Raw genomic sequence first — 18,241 nt, forward strand, 5'->3', positions numbered from 1 at the left:
GATGAGAGTGACAGGTCCTGCTGATGACTGGAGCTGCAGGGACAAAATTCTTTCACTTCCCACAGTAGGTGGGATGATGGATTTCAGCAGGGTATTTCTGACCGCAAAGCCAACACCATGTTCCCTGGTTTCTTTTGGTGGTTTTCCCTGCCAGAAAAATGAGAAATTTCGCTCTTGACAGATCCGGAATCTGGCAGCCTTGTCTCTTGAAGGGCGACGATGTCCATCTGCAGTCTGCTCAGCTCCATGTCGATGACAGCTGTTTTGCGTGCATCATCTATTGCTTGCAGGTCATCAGAGAAGCCAGGTGTCATTGTCCTTACGTTCCAGGTGCCCAGCTTTAGGGCAGGAGTTTTCTGTTTTCTATTGCATGGTGCAGAGTTGTCGATCCGCTTGTCGGTTTTTACCCTAAACCCCACGCACCCCGTGAGGTTAACGGAATGTGGCGAGGCAACACCTTACTGGCTGGGGACTGCCCAGCTTAAGGCGGGCGGTAGCTGCCCAATGAGATGCAATGATCTCTCCCACCGTCAGAAGCAGCCCCTGGCGTCATGCCCTACGCCAATCGAGCAAAGACTTATAACCGGTAACTGCTGCTTCCCGTGTTGTGCCGACGCCGTATGGTGAAGTTGGAGTGTCCTCTCCAGTGCGCGAAGCCTGGGTAAAGAATGTATGGAGGATAGGCTGTTACCCATGCAGCAAATCCCCCCTCTCCACGTCGCTGGAATGATCCAATGGAAAGGCAGAAACCAATACGGTTGGTTCCAGCGGCGTCGCAGGAGTTGCCAGAACGTGACTGTGTGCAGCCACGAACTGCCTGAGGGACTCCGGCTCCTGATTTTGCCTCGAGGTTGACTCCTGAAGCCTTTTCCACAACTGGATGTAGCCACAAGGCAGTGGAGGTTTGGAATCAGAGTTTTCCTTCTCTTAGATGTCTCCCTATTCAACTTCCTGATAGCCACAAACCCCTCTCCTGCCCCTCCCCCTGCATCCCTTCTGCCTCACCACTGCTCCCTGTTCAACTTCCTGATACACACAAACCCCTCTCCTGCCCCTCCCCCTGCATCCCGTTTGCCTCACCACTGCTCCCTGTTGAGGGAGTGCTGTAAAGAGTTCTTATATAGTACTGTAAATTCAGAATGCACAAATACATAGCTTTAACAAAATATGATAACCTTTTCATGTAAAGTCCATTCCTATGTTAACATTTATGTCAAAAGATTATGAGGCTACATATTAGATATTTTTGATCATGTATCAAACATATTTAGGAAGAAGAATCAATTGCAGGCACAACATTAATATATAGCTAGAATATATCATATATATTAAAACATACACATGTAGAGGGTGAAATGTTAAGATTTTTGCTTGTTTACACATGAAACGAACATAGGAAGCCTTAAAAATGCTCTGCACAAAAACTGTGATCAAACTCAGGAGGGTTATTTGTTAACAGACATCTCTGTACAAAAGAAAAAAATACACAGTCCTCCTTTAACAGCCAAGAAAAACTGCAGTTTATTAAGTTTCAAAGAATCTTCGTACTCTTGAAAGCAACTTCTGGTGCATGTTTTTAACAATCACATTCTATGAGGAGAAATAACATTAAAAGCCACAAACTTTTTTTTTGTTTCATCTCAGAGTTACAGACATCTTGAATTCAAAATGAAAGGCAAAAAAAAATATATATATTCAACAGGATTTTGTTTCAAACTTCCATCCTTAATTGTAAATGATTAGGAGTTATTTTTCCCCTACAACTCACTGCTAGACTTCAGCATGGAAAATTGTATTGACTATTTCAATCCGCACATAGGCACATATGTATTTTATATATAAATATTGTGTCTGTGTGTGTGTGTGTGTGTGTGTATAGAGAAAGAGAGATATACACAATACATATGTAGAGTGCGTGTAATGAAGATGAGATGCAATCACTCTGAGAAAAGGGTATTCAGCTAAATACACTACGAAAACTTGAGAAAACACAAGTCTGGAACCCAATCTGTGCATAGTTCATGATCCTCTAGAAAACCAGCTTTTGTTGATTTGCAATCTTGCAGGACCCTTTTTAATTGGACAAAATCATTAAAAAGCTAATCTTTTAACAAAAAAAATGTAATGCACAAGTTTCCTGATCCAAGCAGGCAGGGAGCACAATGTTCATATAATTTTTAAAAACATACTCAAAGGGTATGTTATTCCATTGTCTTTCTTCCTTTCAAAACAATCAAAAACATTGATCATTTTTAAACATAAAGCAATTTTTAATATATAAAGCACTCTTCAAACATCTATTTCTTTTGAGTCCATTATTTGGTAAATATGTAACTGCTACACATTAGATTAGGTATTTTTCTTCTTCTCTTACTGTCTTTTTATTTTTTTTATTTTGTTTTTTAATAATATCTTCAGTGCTAGGAGTTGGGTTTAAAAAATACATGAAATGGTGTGGAGTTGCTACTCAGGAAACCCGGCTTTCCTGAGACATCTTCCACCATGTGCAAGATAGTGATCACAATATTTTTCGCCACTCTGACGAAGAGGAGGAAAAACAACAACAACAACAAAAGAGTACACAGCAATGGCCAAAGAAAAGGATAAACAACAACAACAACAACAACAACAACAACAAACACTGTTCAATCCCAGAGCTCTGAAGTAGCATATCTTCATTCTGAAAATAGGTTTCTTTATGATGGAAGTCTATTTTTTTCTTTTTTTCAATTCCTTTTTTTATTTTAAAGTTTGAAGGAGGAAAAAAAAGGTCTGTAAACAGGTGGGAGCCGAAACCGTAGGCTCCTCCAAAAGCAGTCAAAACCTATGTCCAAGTGCTTGTTTCTGTTCCGGCTTGCAGGGAACCATCCACTCTTTACAAGTATTTATGGCCACAGTTCAACAAGAGTTTTTTTTTTCTTTTTTTAAACTTTTATATTCCGAATGGAAAAAAAATGGTGCAATACTCCGGTAATTATTTCCTTGCATTAGTCCACAATAAAAAGCTGCTAAAGGTAGATATACATATTATTCTCCAGAGATACACACTGTAAGTTTTTAAAATGCAGTAAGAGTCCTTGAGTAAACATTTACACGTGAATTGTCGCCAGCCCCTCCTATCAGGTTTTTTTTTCATTTTTTTTTAAAAAACAAGTAGGATTAGCTACAAGAAGGGCTGTGGACACTCAGTGCAAAGTTAGAAGCTAATAACAATTAAACGTTTGACCAATGAGCAAATCAAAAGCATATACTGAGAAGGAAAAAGAAAAAGAAATCACACCGTTTGTTAAGTCGTACAACTGGCGCACACACACCCCCATACGCTCACACATCAATCCATCTTTTCCCCAATGCATACATATAAGAAAGAACAACAAAAAAAATACCTAGAGCCTGTTCTTTTGTTTTCTGATGCCAACCTGGAAGTGTAATAATAGAAAGTGTTCACATTTTGTTATTGGCCTGCTGAATTCAAGTATAGTTGCATGTTTGATATGTTGTTTTTCTTTTTTAAAAAACCTTTTTACTATTTTTTGGGGGGGATTTCAAAAAAAAATGACACAAAAAAGTAATGAAACAAGTGTAATGTGCATAGGCAAGACCCACGGGAGTGGTGGAAATGGATATTCCACCCCACTGCTCAATCCAAATCGTACAGCCAAGGAACGTAGGATTTGTTCCCCCTGCTGACAGGCTGGTCGGATGCCACCCCCTACTGATTACTGGATCCGCCTCTGGTAATGTGCATAATTATCACAGGCTCATTTTAAATAGGCTTTCTCGCATCCCCCCCTTCATCCCTCCCCCACTCCCAAAGTTGATAAAATAACCCTTTCCAGCCCAAATTCTGAAAAGTGCCCTTCATGATAGAACTAGTCTAAGCAGCTTTTATACGTTTTTAAAAACACCATACAAACATAAAAACAAAAATTAAAAAGCCATTGGGAAAAAAAAACCACATAAAACCTATCATTAGCATGTGACATTGACCAAAGGAAGCCCATACTGTTGCATTAACAGTTCACAAGGACTTCAGCAGAGTTTCATAGTCGATATTGGACAGAGGTACTAAAAAAGGGCTGCCAGTCTGATCTATTAAAGCTGGATTCTTCTTTATGCCCTGGACTGGAAAGGGTTACCATTATTTTTCCTTTAGTGCTGATGATTGTTATTTCCATTTTGTTTCTCTGGTGTCCTAGATGGACTCCCCGCTGAGAAGGTCACCTGGGAGCAGAGTATTCAAAGGCGTTGGGCTTCCGATAACCCTGCCGTCATCGGTGCTGGGTGGACCCCAAAGGCTGCTTGAGTACTGCGGGACCCCACCCCACAGCAGATCGCTGCTTCCTTTCCCGCCCAGGCAGGGGGTATTCCAGTGGCCTGCATCATTGCGCACCATTCCATGGGAGCTGCTTGTGGAGCCCAAACGTGTCTGAGTGGTTCCAGTGTTGGACTGCCAACTGGAGGTGGGGGGCAGTGGCTGGCCTTGTGCTAAGAAACGATTCACTTCTTCTTCCCCAGCGAACTCAGCCAAGATGGTAGTGTTCCCCAAAACGCACCTGAAAACAGAAAGACGCAACGATGCTCAAAGGAAAATCACCAACACACTCTTTAGAGAGGAAGGTTCTTCTAAGGCTGTTTCCCTATTCAGTAACTGCTAAGCAACATGCTATCAAAATACAACAAACCAATTCTTATTCTTTGTTTCAATCTATGTACAACTAGTTGTCACACAATGAACAAAGGATTAGAGTTAGATATGAGGGACCAAGCCATTAAGCTTCCCATGCCAAATATATGTTCAGGTGCACATATTATAAATGATGAAAGTGTACATTACATTTATTTTGCATAGTTTATTTTGCTCCGATACTTTATTATTGTTCCATAATTTATTGAACTCAGTACATAAAGCTGAGTGTATTTTTTCTTTCCAAAGAGGAGGAGGAAAAAAAGTTCTAGGAGGAGGATGCTGGACATACTTGAAAGTACCATCAAGTCTGATTTAGATGTCTACTCTTATCTTGATTTTAAAGATAGAAATGCACAATAAATGAATACAAATTCTTTGACCCTTTGTGTCCTAGTGACAACAGCTGCTTTCTCTCCAATGTTCACCCTCATTCTGTACTTTTGGAATGCCCAGCCACCAACACACCTCCCACTAAAGAAAGGGGTGAAGACTATGATGCTTAGAAGTAAAGGGGCCAGAAAAAGTGGGCAACAACCAGTACAGCTGCTTGGAGACACAACTGAATGGCAGAGCAGGACGTGGCGAAGAAAGAACAAAGGCAAGAGGTCCCAAGGACTAGAACAAGGAAGGAAACAGCGAGTCAGGAGAACAAAAGTGGGACAAAACTTAGAAATCGACTTTGAGATTGGCCTCTGGTACCTACCAATGGTGTTCCTGAAGGAGGGGCAAAACACTAAGTTTCTTCAGGTGTCTGGCTGCTGGTGTAAAGCGGCCCCTCCTCCTCACCTTCAGAGCCAGTTGTGACTCCAAAAGCAAAGGAGGAGGGGACACTTTACACTAGCAGCCAGGCACCTGAAGAAACTTAGTGTTTTGCCCCCACCCAAGAACACCTGTGGTACCCACCCAGTCACTCAGCAACAATGCACCTTTATAGCCCCCCACTTAGGCTACAATCCTATACAAATGTGCATCATTTAACAACCTTCTGCTTAACAACAGACCACATATGCAACAGTGGTCAAAGCACAACAAAGAGGCTCTTAATGATGCAATCAGGTCTCCCACAGCCTGCAACAGAGTGTCTGTTTACACAACAAAGAGGTTCTTATTTCAAAGAAGAGGCAATCTCTCCAGCAGCCTGTGCAGCCAGCTAGTGTCTGGCAGGGAGTGTCTGTTTACACAACAAAGGCACTAGATTAGGCTGAATGTTCACTTAACAACAGTGATTGAAGAATACATCTCCATTAAGTGACTCACACCTATAAAGTTTCCTGGGAGTAAATCTCATTGAATACAATGGAACTTATTTCTGAGTAGATATCGGATTGTGTTGTTACTGGGCATCTTTCTAGATACAATAATGAGTGAACAGAAATCTTAAATAATTAACTCTAATTATCACTACAAGGAATGAAGTACTCTATGTCCAAAAGGTGAGATCTGATCTCCTACCATGTCTTTCTGCTCTTTCTCTTTTTAACATGCACTTAGTAATGCAAGCTGATTCAGTGAAAGACACTAACAATTTTCAACCTTTTTCCTTTCACAACACACCGACAAGGCACTCAAATTATGCATACCATCTTTTTTTTAAAAAATTGACAAGGCGCACCACACTACCAGCCGGGGCTTCTCAATGGGCCTTCTAATATATGATCCTCCTCCCAACTCCCATGAATAGAATAGAAACACCTGCAGACTATTTGTGACACACCAATGTTCTGTGCAACAGAGGCCGAAAACCGCAGCATTAAGGTGCCAAACTGAATACAGTTGGCTCTATCTGCAGGGGATTCATTCCAGGAACACCCCCCCCCCCAAAGGACACAGAATTCCATGAATAATTCTGGAATTCGGGGTGGGGGGGAGATCAGTAAACCAGAAGTGCTTTCCAGTTGCATTCAGGAGGCCACATGTAGTTGTGTCTGGGAGGTCCTCTGAGGCCCTCCAGCTGAGGGCTTGGCATCCACGGATACTCAAATCCACGGACATCAAGCCCATGGATCAGGAGGGTCCACTATATTACTAGCTTGGATTTAAACATGTGAAAAAATTGGAGATTTCTGGGATGACGCTGAATGAGAGGGGAAGGAGTTGTAAGTCATAAACAGAAACTAATTTTTCCCATTTAGGATTTTTCAGTTTTTATAGGTATGAGTGTATCAACAAGGCAAGATCAGGTAAGGTGACTTCACTGAGTGCTCTATTTCTTTGTATTTCACATCTTATTTTTCTTTATTCCCCCATTTCTTTATACTGATGTGCCTACAATTTCAATCATTATAGACACATCCCAGACCTTACTAGAACCACAGCAAATACTGAATAGATGCATACATGTGCAGAGACTTCTGGGCCTTCGCTGCTTCTTCCTTGGAACTGTATCGGACCACAGCATTCCCTTGAGTCAGATTCAGATGGAATGTAATAAGAGGACCATGCTGCAAGCACAGAGTACGCAGTGTAGAGCCATCAATCTAATTGGAAAAAGGAGAAAAACATGAGATACTTCTTCCTTTTTTTCCTTGATTCAATTATTCTTATCATTACTGCTTTCATTAGTAGGTGTCATCCTTTTAATAGAAAAGAATATTTGCACTATTTTCCACACCAGCAGGCAGACTTTACAGACATTAGGGGGCAGAAGATACTAAAGCAGAGCTGTAGTACTGACTGATTACTGTAAGTCTAAGGCACTCATGTACTCTCTGAAGTTGGTGCATTGGGCAGTCCCAGAGTTGCCTCTTTCTCTCTCTGCTTTGCTCCCCCATAACACTACAACTATGATCATGCTTCTTCTCCTTGTATCAGGTAAATACTGATACAAAGCATTGAGAACATTTTCATTTCATTCACTGGATCATTTAATATCTCATTAAACTGAAAATAAACAACACTTTAACCATCCTTTTTTAAGATTAAGCATGTGACTTGGTTGTTAATGCAAAAGCTTTCTGGAGTCAGGTGATTTTCCAGAGTGAATTACTTCTCTGTGTTACTTATATTTTCAATAAACACTCATGTTACAATACTGTAATAGTCTTTGATCAGTTAGGACATATTCACATGTTCACCACACTTCAGTCTAGAATTTCTGCTGTAAGAAATAGTGAAAGGATGAGTGTAACATTGGAAGAGGAAACTTGTGCATCTCCCCTAAAAGGAGATGAGACTGGTAACTACTGGTACTTGTACATTTTACCATAGGACAACGATGTAACTGTCCTCTAGATCAGGGGTCTCCAAACCCCAGCCTGGGGGCCAGATGCAGCCTGCAGAGAGCCTCTGACCCCCTGACAGCTCTGGCTCAGTTGACCAAACACAACCGGAGTATTGCTTGCAGGGTGGGGGAATGGGGGTCTATTTAAGTGTGTATTTCTTGGGCTGTGTTGGTACTTGGAGGCATCCTAGACATTTGAGCCCATTCATTAATCTAAGTTCCACATCCAATGTATTTATTTAAATTTTATATTAATTTGTTTTTCTGGCCCTCGACACTGTGCCAGATATTTGATGTGGCCCTTCGGCCAAAAAGTTGAGACACCCCTGCTCTAAATGTTACACTGGACACTGAAAAGATGGATATGTGAGTGATTCATGCATCTGCCCTCAATGCTACCATATTTAATCCAAAGCCATCATCAGGAGGTCACGGTATGTAACATGTATACTAATAGCCACATCACTGAAAGAAAAACTTGTGATTTGGCATGGTGAGTAAGCATACAGATCCACCCTTGTCTATTTCAACTTTGAGGGTTTTTTCTTGCTTTTAAAATTGGTTGATGGCCCTCTTAACACTGAAACCTCTAAAAAGCGGGAAGAATCCAATAATTTATGCTAAAATAGTGTACAGCCAAAATGGTCACTGACTATTATTACAGGGATGCAATCCTATACACATTTTCCTGTGAGTAAGCATTAGTGAACAAAGTTGGACCTACTTCTGAGTAAAATGGCACTGTTATTTTTTGTCCTATTAGGACTATGTAAGTACAACTTCCAAGAATGGGGACTTGCATCTAATTCGAGATACTACACTGGATAAATGTCATTCTTGTGAACAATCAGCAAAAAGTCAAATGAAACAATCATAACACTTTCTGAAACCAGCAAATGAGTGCCTCAGATTGCATGCTCCAATTGTGGTGCTCGTGCCGTGTCATAAAACACACAGAGAGCTGCAGGCAAATACACAGTACAAGGGTTTAGAGACAGGGCGACAAAGATAATCATCCTTGGTATGACTAATTCATGAGCTTTGCTTACCTGGGGTGTGAGGTTACGGAGGACCAGCCAGCTACTTGTTCTTCCTGAGCTGTCAGTACTCCAGGCTGAGCCTATACCACATAGAAGGGAAAGTTTAGGTAGAGTACCATCTAGTCAACTAAACAAAGGCTGTACAACATGCAGCTCACAAAGACAAGCAATTCAATCTATGGGGCTTACTAACAAGCCAGTTGGTCAGCATTGCCTTTTGTTTAATAGGGGATAATCATATGATTTATTAAATGCCTGCTAGCCTTTCTTTCTTGGTTACCACTCCAAAACTGTACTGCAGAATGGTTGGTTCACCAAAGTTTCCACTGATGCTATATTTCTGTTAGCTACTAAGGGATACAATGGTACAAAACATATGACCTTAATACACTTCTGTATTTATAATGTACTGTAAAGATAAGTGATATGGCTTTTCTGTTACCATCCTTGAAACTGACTTTTACAAAGTGATAATTTCATAGTTTCAAAAGTCACATTTAAAGACGAGGCTGAAAGGTTCATCAAGCAACTTCAAAAGGATTATCAATTTACTAAGTTTCTAAATCTCATGATTTTGAGATGTCCTCTGTTAAGGCTGATAAAGGTCTTGGGCTGCATCCTATATGCTCTTAACTGTGATTAAGCCCCACTTAACTGAGCTTACTTCTGAGTAAACCTCATAGGATTGCACTGTTATACTAGCTGAACAGAATTTTTCAGTCTTGTGACAAAGAAAATGTTATAAACTGTTTCCTGAAAGCAGAATGCCATATAAGGCGCAGAGTGAATGGAACAGATAAGTACTCTCCCAACTAGGATCAGTCACTAACCACCTGTGGATGTTATGCTAATTAAATATACATTAAAGAAAGCAAGTCAACTGTCAACTTCCTACTTGCTATAACTTAAAAACAACAACCCAAGACTCATTTGTTACTAGACTCATGCTCACCTCTTGGCCTAATGTACTAGGCATTGCTCTGTCATAACCCTTTCATATTCAAACTGCTCTACAAATTAACATGTTGGAAAAGAAGTCTACCTCAGTTAAGAAGCACCACAATAATGACAGAATTCTGAGAGAAGATACCCAAAAACCAAGCAAGGCAACTAGAATTTCCATTTTTGCTTGATTTTACAAGGATGAACTTGGCATGCAAATGGCAGCATTTATTTTAAAAGCCCCATGATTTCCAGTCAAGTGAGTTACGGTACTGTACTTCATTTAACAGCAACATTCATAACAGCAGCCTATCTAAAATAATATGCCACATGAGGGTATGCAAAACTGGATCATAAAGTTAGGAGGCAACATGTACTTGGGATAAATTGTAAGGATAGGCAGAAAGGATTCCTTTGGCTTTTAGGACTGTGGCAAACAGGAATACTTACCCAACTAGGGAAGTCCTTATGTCTATGCAACATGGCACTGATTACTTCAGTTAGCTAGTACAGTCTACTATTATGACCTCTGCAACATGCACATCCATGAGAAAGGCCTACCCCCTGCTAACTGGGCAAACTTAGAGCAAGAAAGTCATATTCATCCTTGACTGCCTATGGACAGAGAACGGATCAGCCCAGGAAATGTACTGAATGTGGGGATTAGAAATATGTCTTTAGGGTTGTCTAGATAGCTGCTTCCCTTGTGATGGTAGCACTCAATGGGAAGAACAGTACCCTCCAGACCATGAGTTTGGGGCTACCACTTCTCTATTCTGCATGCTAATGTGAATTGTATGCTTGTACAGATCCTGCTAACCCACTTTGGACATAACAATAAACATGGGTGATCAGCACTTTCCATTAGGATTGCATAAAACACTCAATAGCATAACAAGTGTCAAAACAGCTGCTGATCACCCACAAAAGTGATAATTTGAAGTCCTCTTACACATTAATTTCCACTACCCATGAATTCCAGCAGCTCATGGCAGTTGTTCCTATTTGCATCATGAACAATTATGTTATCAGGGCACTTTCCAACATTACTGCCTGAAGTGCAAACACAATCCCCTGAAGTTCTTATATCTTGGGGGATTCCATGTCTCTACAGTTATTGCATTTGGAAAAGACTGCATAGCACACAGAGTGCTCCTGAACTATCAGGGTTTTCTCTATAATTGCCAGGATCAAAACTGGAGGAAAAAAGAAAGCCAAAGCTCTAATTTTTTTCTGGTCCAATTAAACTCCTTCAGTTACTCAGCAAATAAATATTTATATTTCTGCATTAAGTAATGCAGAATTCCCAAAGGTATTCTCAAATGCACATAGAAAAGGATTACTGAAAAAAAAAAGAAGAATTGTTTTTGTGAGTAATGATTATAATGCAATGATTGGTTGCATGCCCTGGTAATGTTACAATACATTTTTCATTTACTGAAAATAAAATTTAACTTGTACATATATACATTCTGTTGACCAGCTGAAGCCCAAATGTTTTCTAGACAGAAGAGGCTGAACACAGTGAGGAGACATGACAATGAAGTGTTACACTTCAATAAAAACTAGGAGTTAAGAATACCAGAGGAGTAAGAGCTGGTCCAACCCAGTGGGCTGGCACCCCAGGTAGATGATGGCTTGGTGTTTGTTAAGCCTGGAGGAGGTCTTGTAGGAGCAGTAGTGTTTCTGGGTACCTTCCACAGTTCATGGGACAGAGAGGCTTGAGTGTGAGAAATTGGGCCAGAGGACCATGTTGATTTGATGTCTGACAGTTTACCTGCAACAGAAAAATGCAGTTTATGTATTTGTTGAAGGTGGAATATACAGGCAATGTGTGATCTAAGGGTTCTGCTCTTATCTTGTATTTCATATCAAGAATTGATACACACTGCTGAACATAACTGGCATCGTTTTTCTTTTAAGACATGCATAGTCCTCTCTGTCATGCTTGTATCATCAACACACAACCTTTAATGATTCCAGAATTGCTCTTCATGCTCTAGGACAAAAAACCCATTAGGTGAGAGTCCCAAAGTGCAGGGAATAGGATCACAGACTTGTTTGATACCTTGGTTATGGAAGAAAATCTATTATTTACACATGTCAAATTAGTATACACATACATCACTTTTGATTTCAAGTAGAAGTTGCTCTTTTTCATTAACTACAGGAACCATCAAGCACAGTACTTGTTTCCCTAGTTGTAAGTTGGATTTGCTACAGGTCCAAGTTGAGGGAATGATAGTGAGTACATGGGTCAAGGCCCCTCCTCTTTCCAAAAGCAGCCTGTTAAGCACAACCCCTATTCCCTATTTAACTCCACTTCCTACAGGAAATAATCAACTGTTGACACATCATATTAGTACCAATAATGGCCTGCATGGCCTCTAATTGTTTCTGTTTAGCCTGGAAGCAGTAAAAAAGTACATCAGGCCACTGCAAAACAGTGGCTCCTTGTGCCAATGATACTTTCTCCTACTATCTGCAGGATTAAGGACACAAGGAAATAAGGGGGTAGCATGGAAGGGAGATGGCTGAGAAGAAGGCCTCTTCATCTGGCTTCCTTCTCTGTTTCCTTTGAACATTCAGGCATCAAGGAGCAAGAGGGTGAGAAATACGCCTCTCCCATTTCTCAGCTGGCAGATGGGAAGCCAGGCCTTTCCCCTCAGACAGTCAAGCTAAGAACTATCAACCATAGTTTGGCTTCCTTAATAAGTTAATTCTAGAGAATAAAGGAGCAACTCCTGTACAAATCAGAATCACATCCACAATTGTTGTTGCTTTCTAAACCCTTCCCATTACCCCTACCACACCTGCAGTAAGATGAAAGATGCTGTTCTAATTGCAGGTCAAATGGCCATTTTAGAGTCAAAAGTTTGAAAATTGATGAAGGGCTCTATCCAACTTCCCATTGCTGAAAAAACCACAAAGCAGCCCCAAGGTAAGGGAACAAATGTTCCCTTAACCTTGAGGCAGCCTCCATGACTGCATCTCCACCACAGGATGCAGCACAAACCCCGTTGGCACAGCTGCATTGGTGCTGGAAAGTTGGATAGGATTGGCCCCCAAAACAAAGAAATGCATATAATCAAATATCAATTGTATGAATGAGCTACACTGGGACTTCAATTATGTCAGCAAAGAAAATGTAACACAATACTCCACTGGTGAAATATTTCCATATTTTAGACAGGTGCACACATGTCTTAAATGAGTAGGTTAAACATGTAGTGGGCTCCTGAAGTGAACTTGCCTAGTGTACACTTCCAAACATACAACTCTGAATGAGAAGCAGAGCTCAGCTTTCAAGCATTCTCCAACCCAGAGGTGCAGCTGAGGAGTGGTGATGGGGAGTGCAGTGCCAAGACTTCTTCTACAGCAGGAACCATTGTGTCAGCAGCAGGAGTGCTCAAATGTTTTTCATTTCAACAAGTACAGCCAAGAAAAAACATCAGGCACATCAGGAGACAACATGAAAAATTTGACATCTGTTAATGTCAAGGTACCTGAGAGACAGTTTGTGGCTCTTAGATTAACCCATTTCCGCCCAGTTCACATGTGTACACATACATGCAACGCTGGGTAGAAATGCCTTAAGGCTACAATCGTATGTACGTTTACTTGGGAATAAGTCTTCCCCAATACAGTGTGACTTATTTCTGAGTAAACATGCATGGGACTCATGTACTTTTTACATTTATTTGGGATTTTTAAAATCCTATCTTTAAATGTTTACACATTAGTCTATTTTATTCCAACTATTACAACCCACCTACAAGAATTTTGGATGAAATGAATGACATTTTTAAATGAAGTACAGTTGGCCTACATCTTGCATGAGGGTTATGTCCAGATTGGTGTGTAAGACTAAAATCACATATACTCAAAATTGTCTTGAAAGTTTCTGAAATTTGGAAAATGAGTACTGTCTCTTTAAAAATGATGAGACGCAGACTGGAAATGAGCAGAAAGCTGCTTCTTCCTCTAATCTCAGGCTCTCTCCAAGGCATGTATTTAGTAAGCAAAATGGTGGGAAGAATCACCTGAATTACTTAAACTGATGGCTTTTTGTTTGCAGATCACGTAAAGCAGAAATCCTGCAAGTTTATCACGTGTAAGATGCACACTGACTGAATAACCAGAAATAAATGGCAGGAGAAGAAAACATTCTAATGAAGAAATTTAAAGCTGAATTTTTGGTAGTATAGATTTAATGGAGCCACATGTGTCATGACAAACTTCTGCACTTCAAAATACCCCATTTGCCCCATGTGAGAAGTGGCCCACTGTCAAGAAACAGAGTTGTTTCTTCTAGATACAATAAAAGGTGTAAGCCAGTTTTAACTTCTGCAATGACGAGTCCTATATTTTTTAAATATATATTTTCTTGAATTTCAGGCATCATCTTACTGAGTCTCATAAGGTCAATACATAGAAAGAAAAAGAGAAAAGGCATACAAGAGAAAAATGCCTAGTTAAAATTCAAGATAAGCAACCTATTATTTTTATTTCCTTTTAAAGGTCTAGTAACAAGAGTCCATGAACTCACTGAAAAACACACTTCACAGTTTTTAGAGCTTAAGCTCTAAAATCTGAAATACGAGATTGAAGGATCCCAGTTGTGCATATGGAGTCTGGTATAAATGCTTTTCAGGACTGCAGGCAAAGGAAGCAGACAAAAAAAAAAGCAGCCAAGGTTTCACTACTCTTTCAGATTTCAACTTTAACTGTTAGTGGTACCCTAAGATAGGGTAAGAAATTCACAATTTCTGGAGTTAACTGCTGGATAGCCCAATCCTGAGCTGCCAGGTGCACCCAGCTTCAGCAGCACCAAGAACGGCTGCCGCCGGATCCTGCACACCTCGAGCTACCGCTGGCAGCACCTCAGGAGAAGGGGACTTCTTTACCACCGAACAGAAGGTCGACAGTAAAGTAAAGCAGTTCGTGTAAGGTGCTGAGCCCTGCACAAACGGACAGGATCTGGTGCAGCAGAGCTCCACTGGACCCGCCTCCTGCCTCCACCGGCACGCCTCCCACCCACCCTCTCTCCGTCCCTGCTGGCCTCCCCCCTCCCTAGAATGCCTCCTCCCCGCCTCCACTTACTGTGCCACGGCTCCATGTTCCGTGAGACCACCGAGTGGCGGAGGCTGGGCGCCTGCCCTGCACTAGCCCAGTGCTAGCCCAGCACCCAGCGCTGGGCTAACGCGGGTGGTAGTCTTGCGATGAGGCTCCCAAACATGCTTTATGGCACATTTGCGAAGTGCCTTGCCCAGCATTGGGCTCTGAGTTTGCAGCCATTCATGGTGATGGGTTGCACACTGCATCAGGAAAAGCTAACTAGTGTAAGGACATAATGTGACTGACAGTGCAATCCTAGACATACCTACTAAGAAATAAGCTCTACTGAATTTAATGGGAATTACTCCTAGGTAATTGTATATAGGACTGCACCTCAAAGGAGTAAAAATGTGTTCAACGTGCTCAAATTTTAAGCCACACTGAAACAGATCAGACCCATAGGTTTTGAACTTGCTGTATGTACAGAAGGAGTTACACGTTCCTTTCCATTTTCAGCAGTGGGAAACACTCTCAAAGTCATCAAGTCTAGAAACTAAAATAAAGCAGTAACATGATAGCACATTAGCATTTTGATTACAGCTCTCAAAAATTAAGCTTTTACTAGTTATCTATTTTACTTGTACCCAATCAAACAGCTAATATATATATATATTGTTTAACTTCAGTAGCAGTGATATTTGGGATGATAAATGCAAACTGCACTGTCAGAGCAACACGTCACTGTGATTTTCAGCTCATGGAAGGACATCCTCTTAGAAATGTTTGTTTTTGCTCTGTTGTGCTGTTGTAATTGGTAGTTTTACTCAATACAGCTGGTTTTATTTTATTTATTGTAAACTACTTTAAATGTACTTTATACAAAATTAAGGGTCCAATCCTATCCATGTGATATGATGGCAGACCCCATGATCTCCCACATACCACGTGGTACATCATTATAGCAGCCTCTTCACCAAGCTGCAGAGCCTGGAAAGCTGCACACCCCGACAGCACCCCGCAGACTGGCTGCCATCATGGTTTTGCTGGTGGTGGGGGTGCAGGGGGGTTGATCTTGGCAGCACTGGCCACCACAAAATCCTATAATCCTGCCTCAGGCCTGACATGCCCCCTTCTGCTTAACAGATCTGAGTAAGCCCATAGGGCACCAGGCAGCCGCTGAAGAGAACGTAATTTTTTTTTCTTTGCATACCTCTCCCAGTTGGCCTGGTTCCCTGCTGGTGTGCAGGGATACAACAGTTGCTGCACTGGTGGCCCTATATCCTGTGTGCCGGCAGGGGATAGGATTGGGCTGTAAGTGAACTAAATATTTCATGTTGATTCTAGTAAGGCCTAGTATGGCCTTATTGGAGATAAACGTTAAAATGCCTCCTCAGAAGATAGATGGAGAGTGAGTGGCTAAGTAACTCAGCAAGTAATGTACATAGACACCCTCTCTTTCCTCAGAGTGTTGGTTGCCCAGGAAGGAAGCAGCTAGTGCAGCTTCTCTTCTCATACAGAATTGGTCCCCAGATCCCCTTCCAAACAGAATCCTCTGCAATTTGCAACCAGGGTGTAAAGACCATTGCTCCCACTCAGAGAAGAAAAGTTGTGATGGCTATTTCCTTCCTCTCATGTAAGATGGCCACAAGTTCTCCCTCAATTAGCTGGCTGCCCTCTTGACTTTGGCTGGGAAGGGGGTGAACAAAGCACTACTCACAGAATAAATTTCCTCACTTTACACAGGATGTGTTAGAGAAGGGAAGGCCCTCCGCAAAGTGAAAGATTAAGCTCACCTATGTTTTCATCTATGTTGCAGAGTACAAGGGTTCTCAAGAAGAGAGTAAGCAACACAATCTCTTCACAGGTATCCCATACAAACTGGAAGAATAGGAGCCATGGGGTTGTTGGATCGCTCCTTCACTAGCTAGAGGCAGAAGCAGTAGTTGGCTATGGCTGCAACTGGTCTTTTTCGCCTCAAGCGGTGTAAAGATCTAGCGCAGCCCTGAATAAGTCATTTTATTTATAGTTTGGGAACTACAGTTATGTTTCTACTCTAATACAGACTCCTCTCCCAAAAAAGACACATCATTTGACAAAAAATGATCAAGGGTGTGCTTTTTTTAAAAGGGGGGGGGAACCACAACCACATGCAAAGCAGGATTTGTTACCTCTTTCAGACACTTTCCCACCACCCTCTCCCCGCAAGAGTGCTCTGCATTCTCACTTGTACATATTGGTCTCAGTGAGGCTGAACTGAGCACTGTGGCCATCTGCATTCTGAAAACTACAGGCATGTGCAGCAGCAATACAATAGACAATCAGTCACATATAAACTGACAGCACCCGACTGCTCACCTTAGCTCTCAGCAAGACTTTGCAAATATGGATATGTAAAATTGGGAAGGGAGGAAGAAGTGAAAGACTGGCTCTCTTGATGAACTCCCAAGATTTTTTCTCAGACAATGATGCACAGAACAGTAGATAGGCAACGCTTTTTATTCTACATCTGCTGGTGAAAATGTATAAGCCAGTGCCACAAAGGTCAACAATGATTATATTTTCATCACAGAAATAGCCCAGAAGGAAAGGAATTGGTAGGACAACGAAAGTGTGTTTCTCGGTTTTTAGTAGTGTCTGCTCTCCAGTATTTCCACTACATATTCTTCACTACCAAGCTCTCCAGGACAGTCACTGGACTGATCGAGTACAGTATGTGAAAGACATGCAGCACACTTGTAGTAGCATCATTACTACAAAGAACAGAAGCCTTTTCACCACCACCTCTCTGTGGAGAGAGGGACTCGCAACAGAAAGGCCATTGATCGTACCTGCGACACTAGGTGCGGATGCACTGCTGCTGAAAGAGCTACTGTAGCCGGAGGCACTAAGTGGCCAGGCACTCGATGAAGGCAGCGTGGCATTCTGAGATGATGTTGGGGATGACCCTGCAGAACCAGCAAAGAAGCAACTAAGAAAGATGGGCATAATGGTGTCTACTGTAGCATATGCAATTCTAACACCATCATGTGCAAACACAAACCAGGCAAGATATGGGGTTAAGTCAGCCTTGCCTTGGAGGTTTAGGAATGGAATTTTACAGGAAGCAATGCAGCCGATGCAGCAAAACTCAGTATAAAATAAAGATGGCACAGTGACAAGGGTGGTAATGCCCATGCAGAAGATAAACACACTAATTTTCCTGAACTCTCTCATACCCAAAGAGGTGACATCCACTGCCACTGTATTCAGGGTAGGTGGAATGTGAATGAAAAACGTTTATGAAAATATCTC

The 18,241-nt window shown here is 41.5% G+C and overlaps 1 protein-coding gene across 5 annotated transcripts in view; it reads right to left on the reverse strand.

Moving 5' to 3' along the window:
• Positions 1 to 3,507: 3,507 nt before the first annotated feature.
• TNRC6C (trinucleotide repeat containing adaptor 6C) overlaps positions 3,508 to 18,241 on the reverse strand; it is a 159,727-nt gene continuing 144,993 nt past the window's right edge. For 3 of the 5 annotated variants that reach the window (XM_066613469.1, XM_066613467.1, XM_066613466.1), the window contains 5 exons: positions 17,779 to 17,895; positions 11,475 to 11,669; positions 8,960 to 9,030; positions 7,028 to 7,167; positions 3,508 to 4,556 (listed from right to left, as the gene is read on the reverse strand). In XM_066613469.1, coding sequence (XP_066469566.1) covers positions 4,196 to 4,556; positions 7,028 to 7,167; positions 8,960 to 9,030; positions 11,475 to 11,669; positions 17,779 to 17,895 — 884 coding nt within the window. In that variant the 3' untranslated portion in view covers positions 3,508 to 4,195. The remainder of the gene's footprint in view (positions 4,557 to 7,027; positions 7,168 to 8,959; positions 9,031 to 11,474; positions 11,670 to 17,778; positions 17,896 to 18,241) is intronic. The other 2 variants (XM_066613470.1, XM_066613468.1) reach the window with 1 other exon arrangement.

Source organism: Tiliqua scincoides, chromosome 2 (genome assembly GCF_035046505.1).
Source record: "Tiliqua scincoides isolate rTilSci1 chromosome 2, rTilSci1.hap2, whole genome shotgun sequence".
Taxonomy (NCBI): domain Eukaryota; kingdom Metazoa; phylum Chordata; class Lepidosauria; order Squamata; family Scincidae; genus Tiliqua; species Tiliqua scincoides.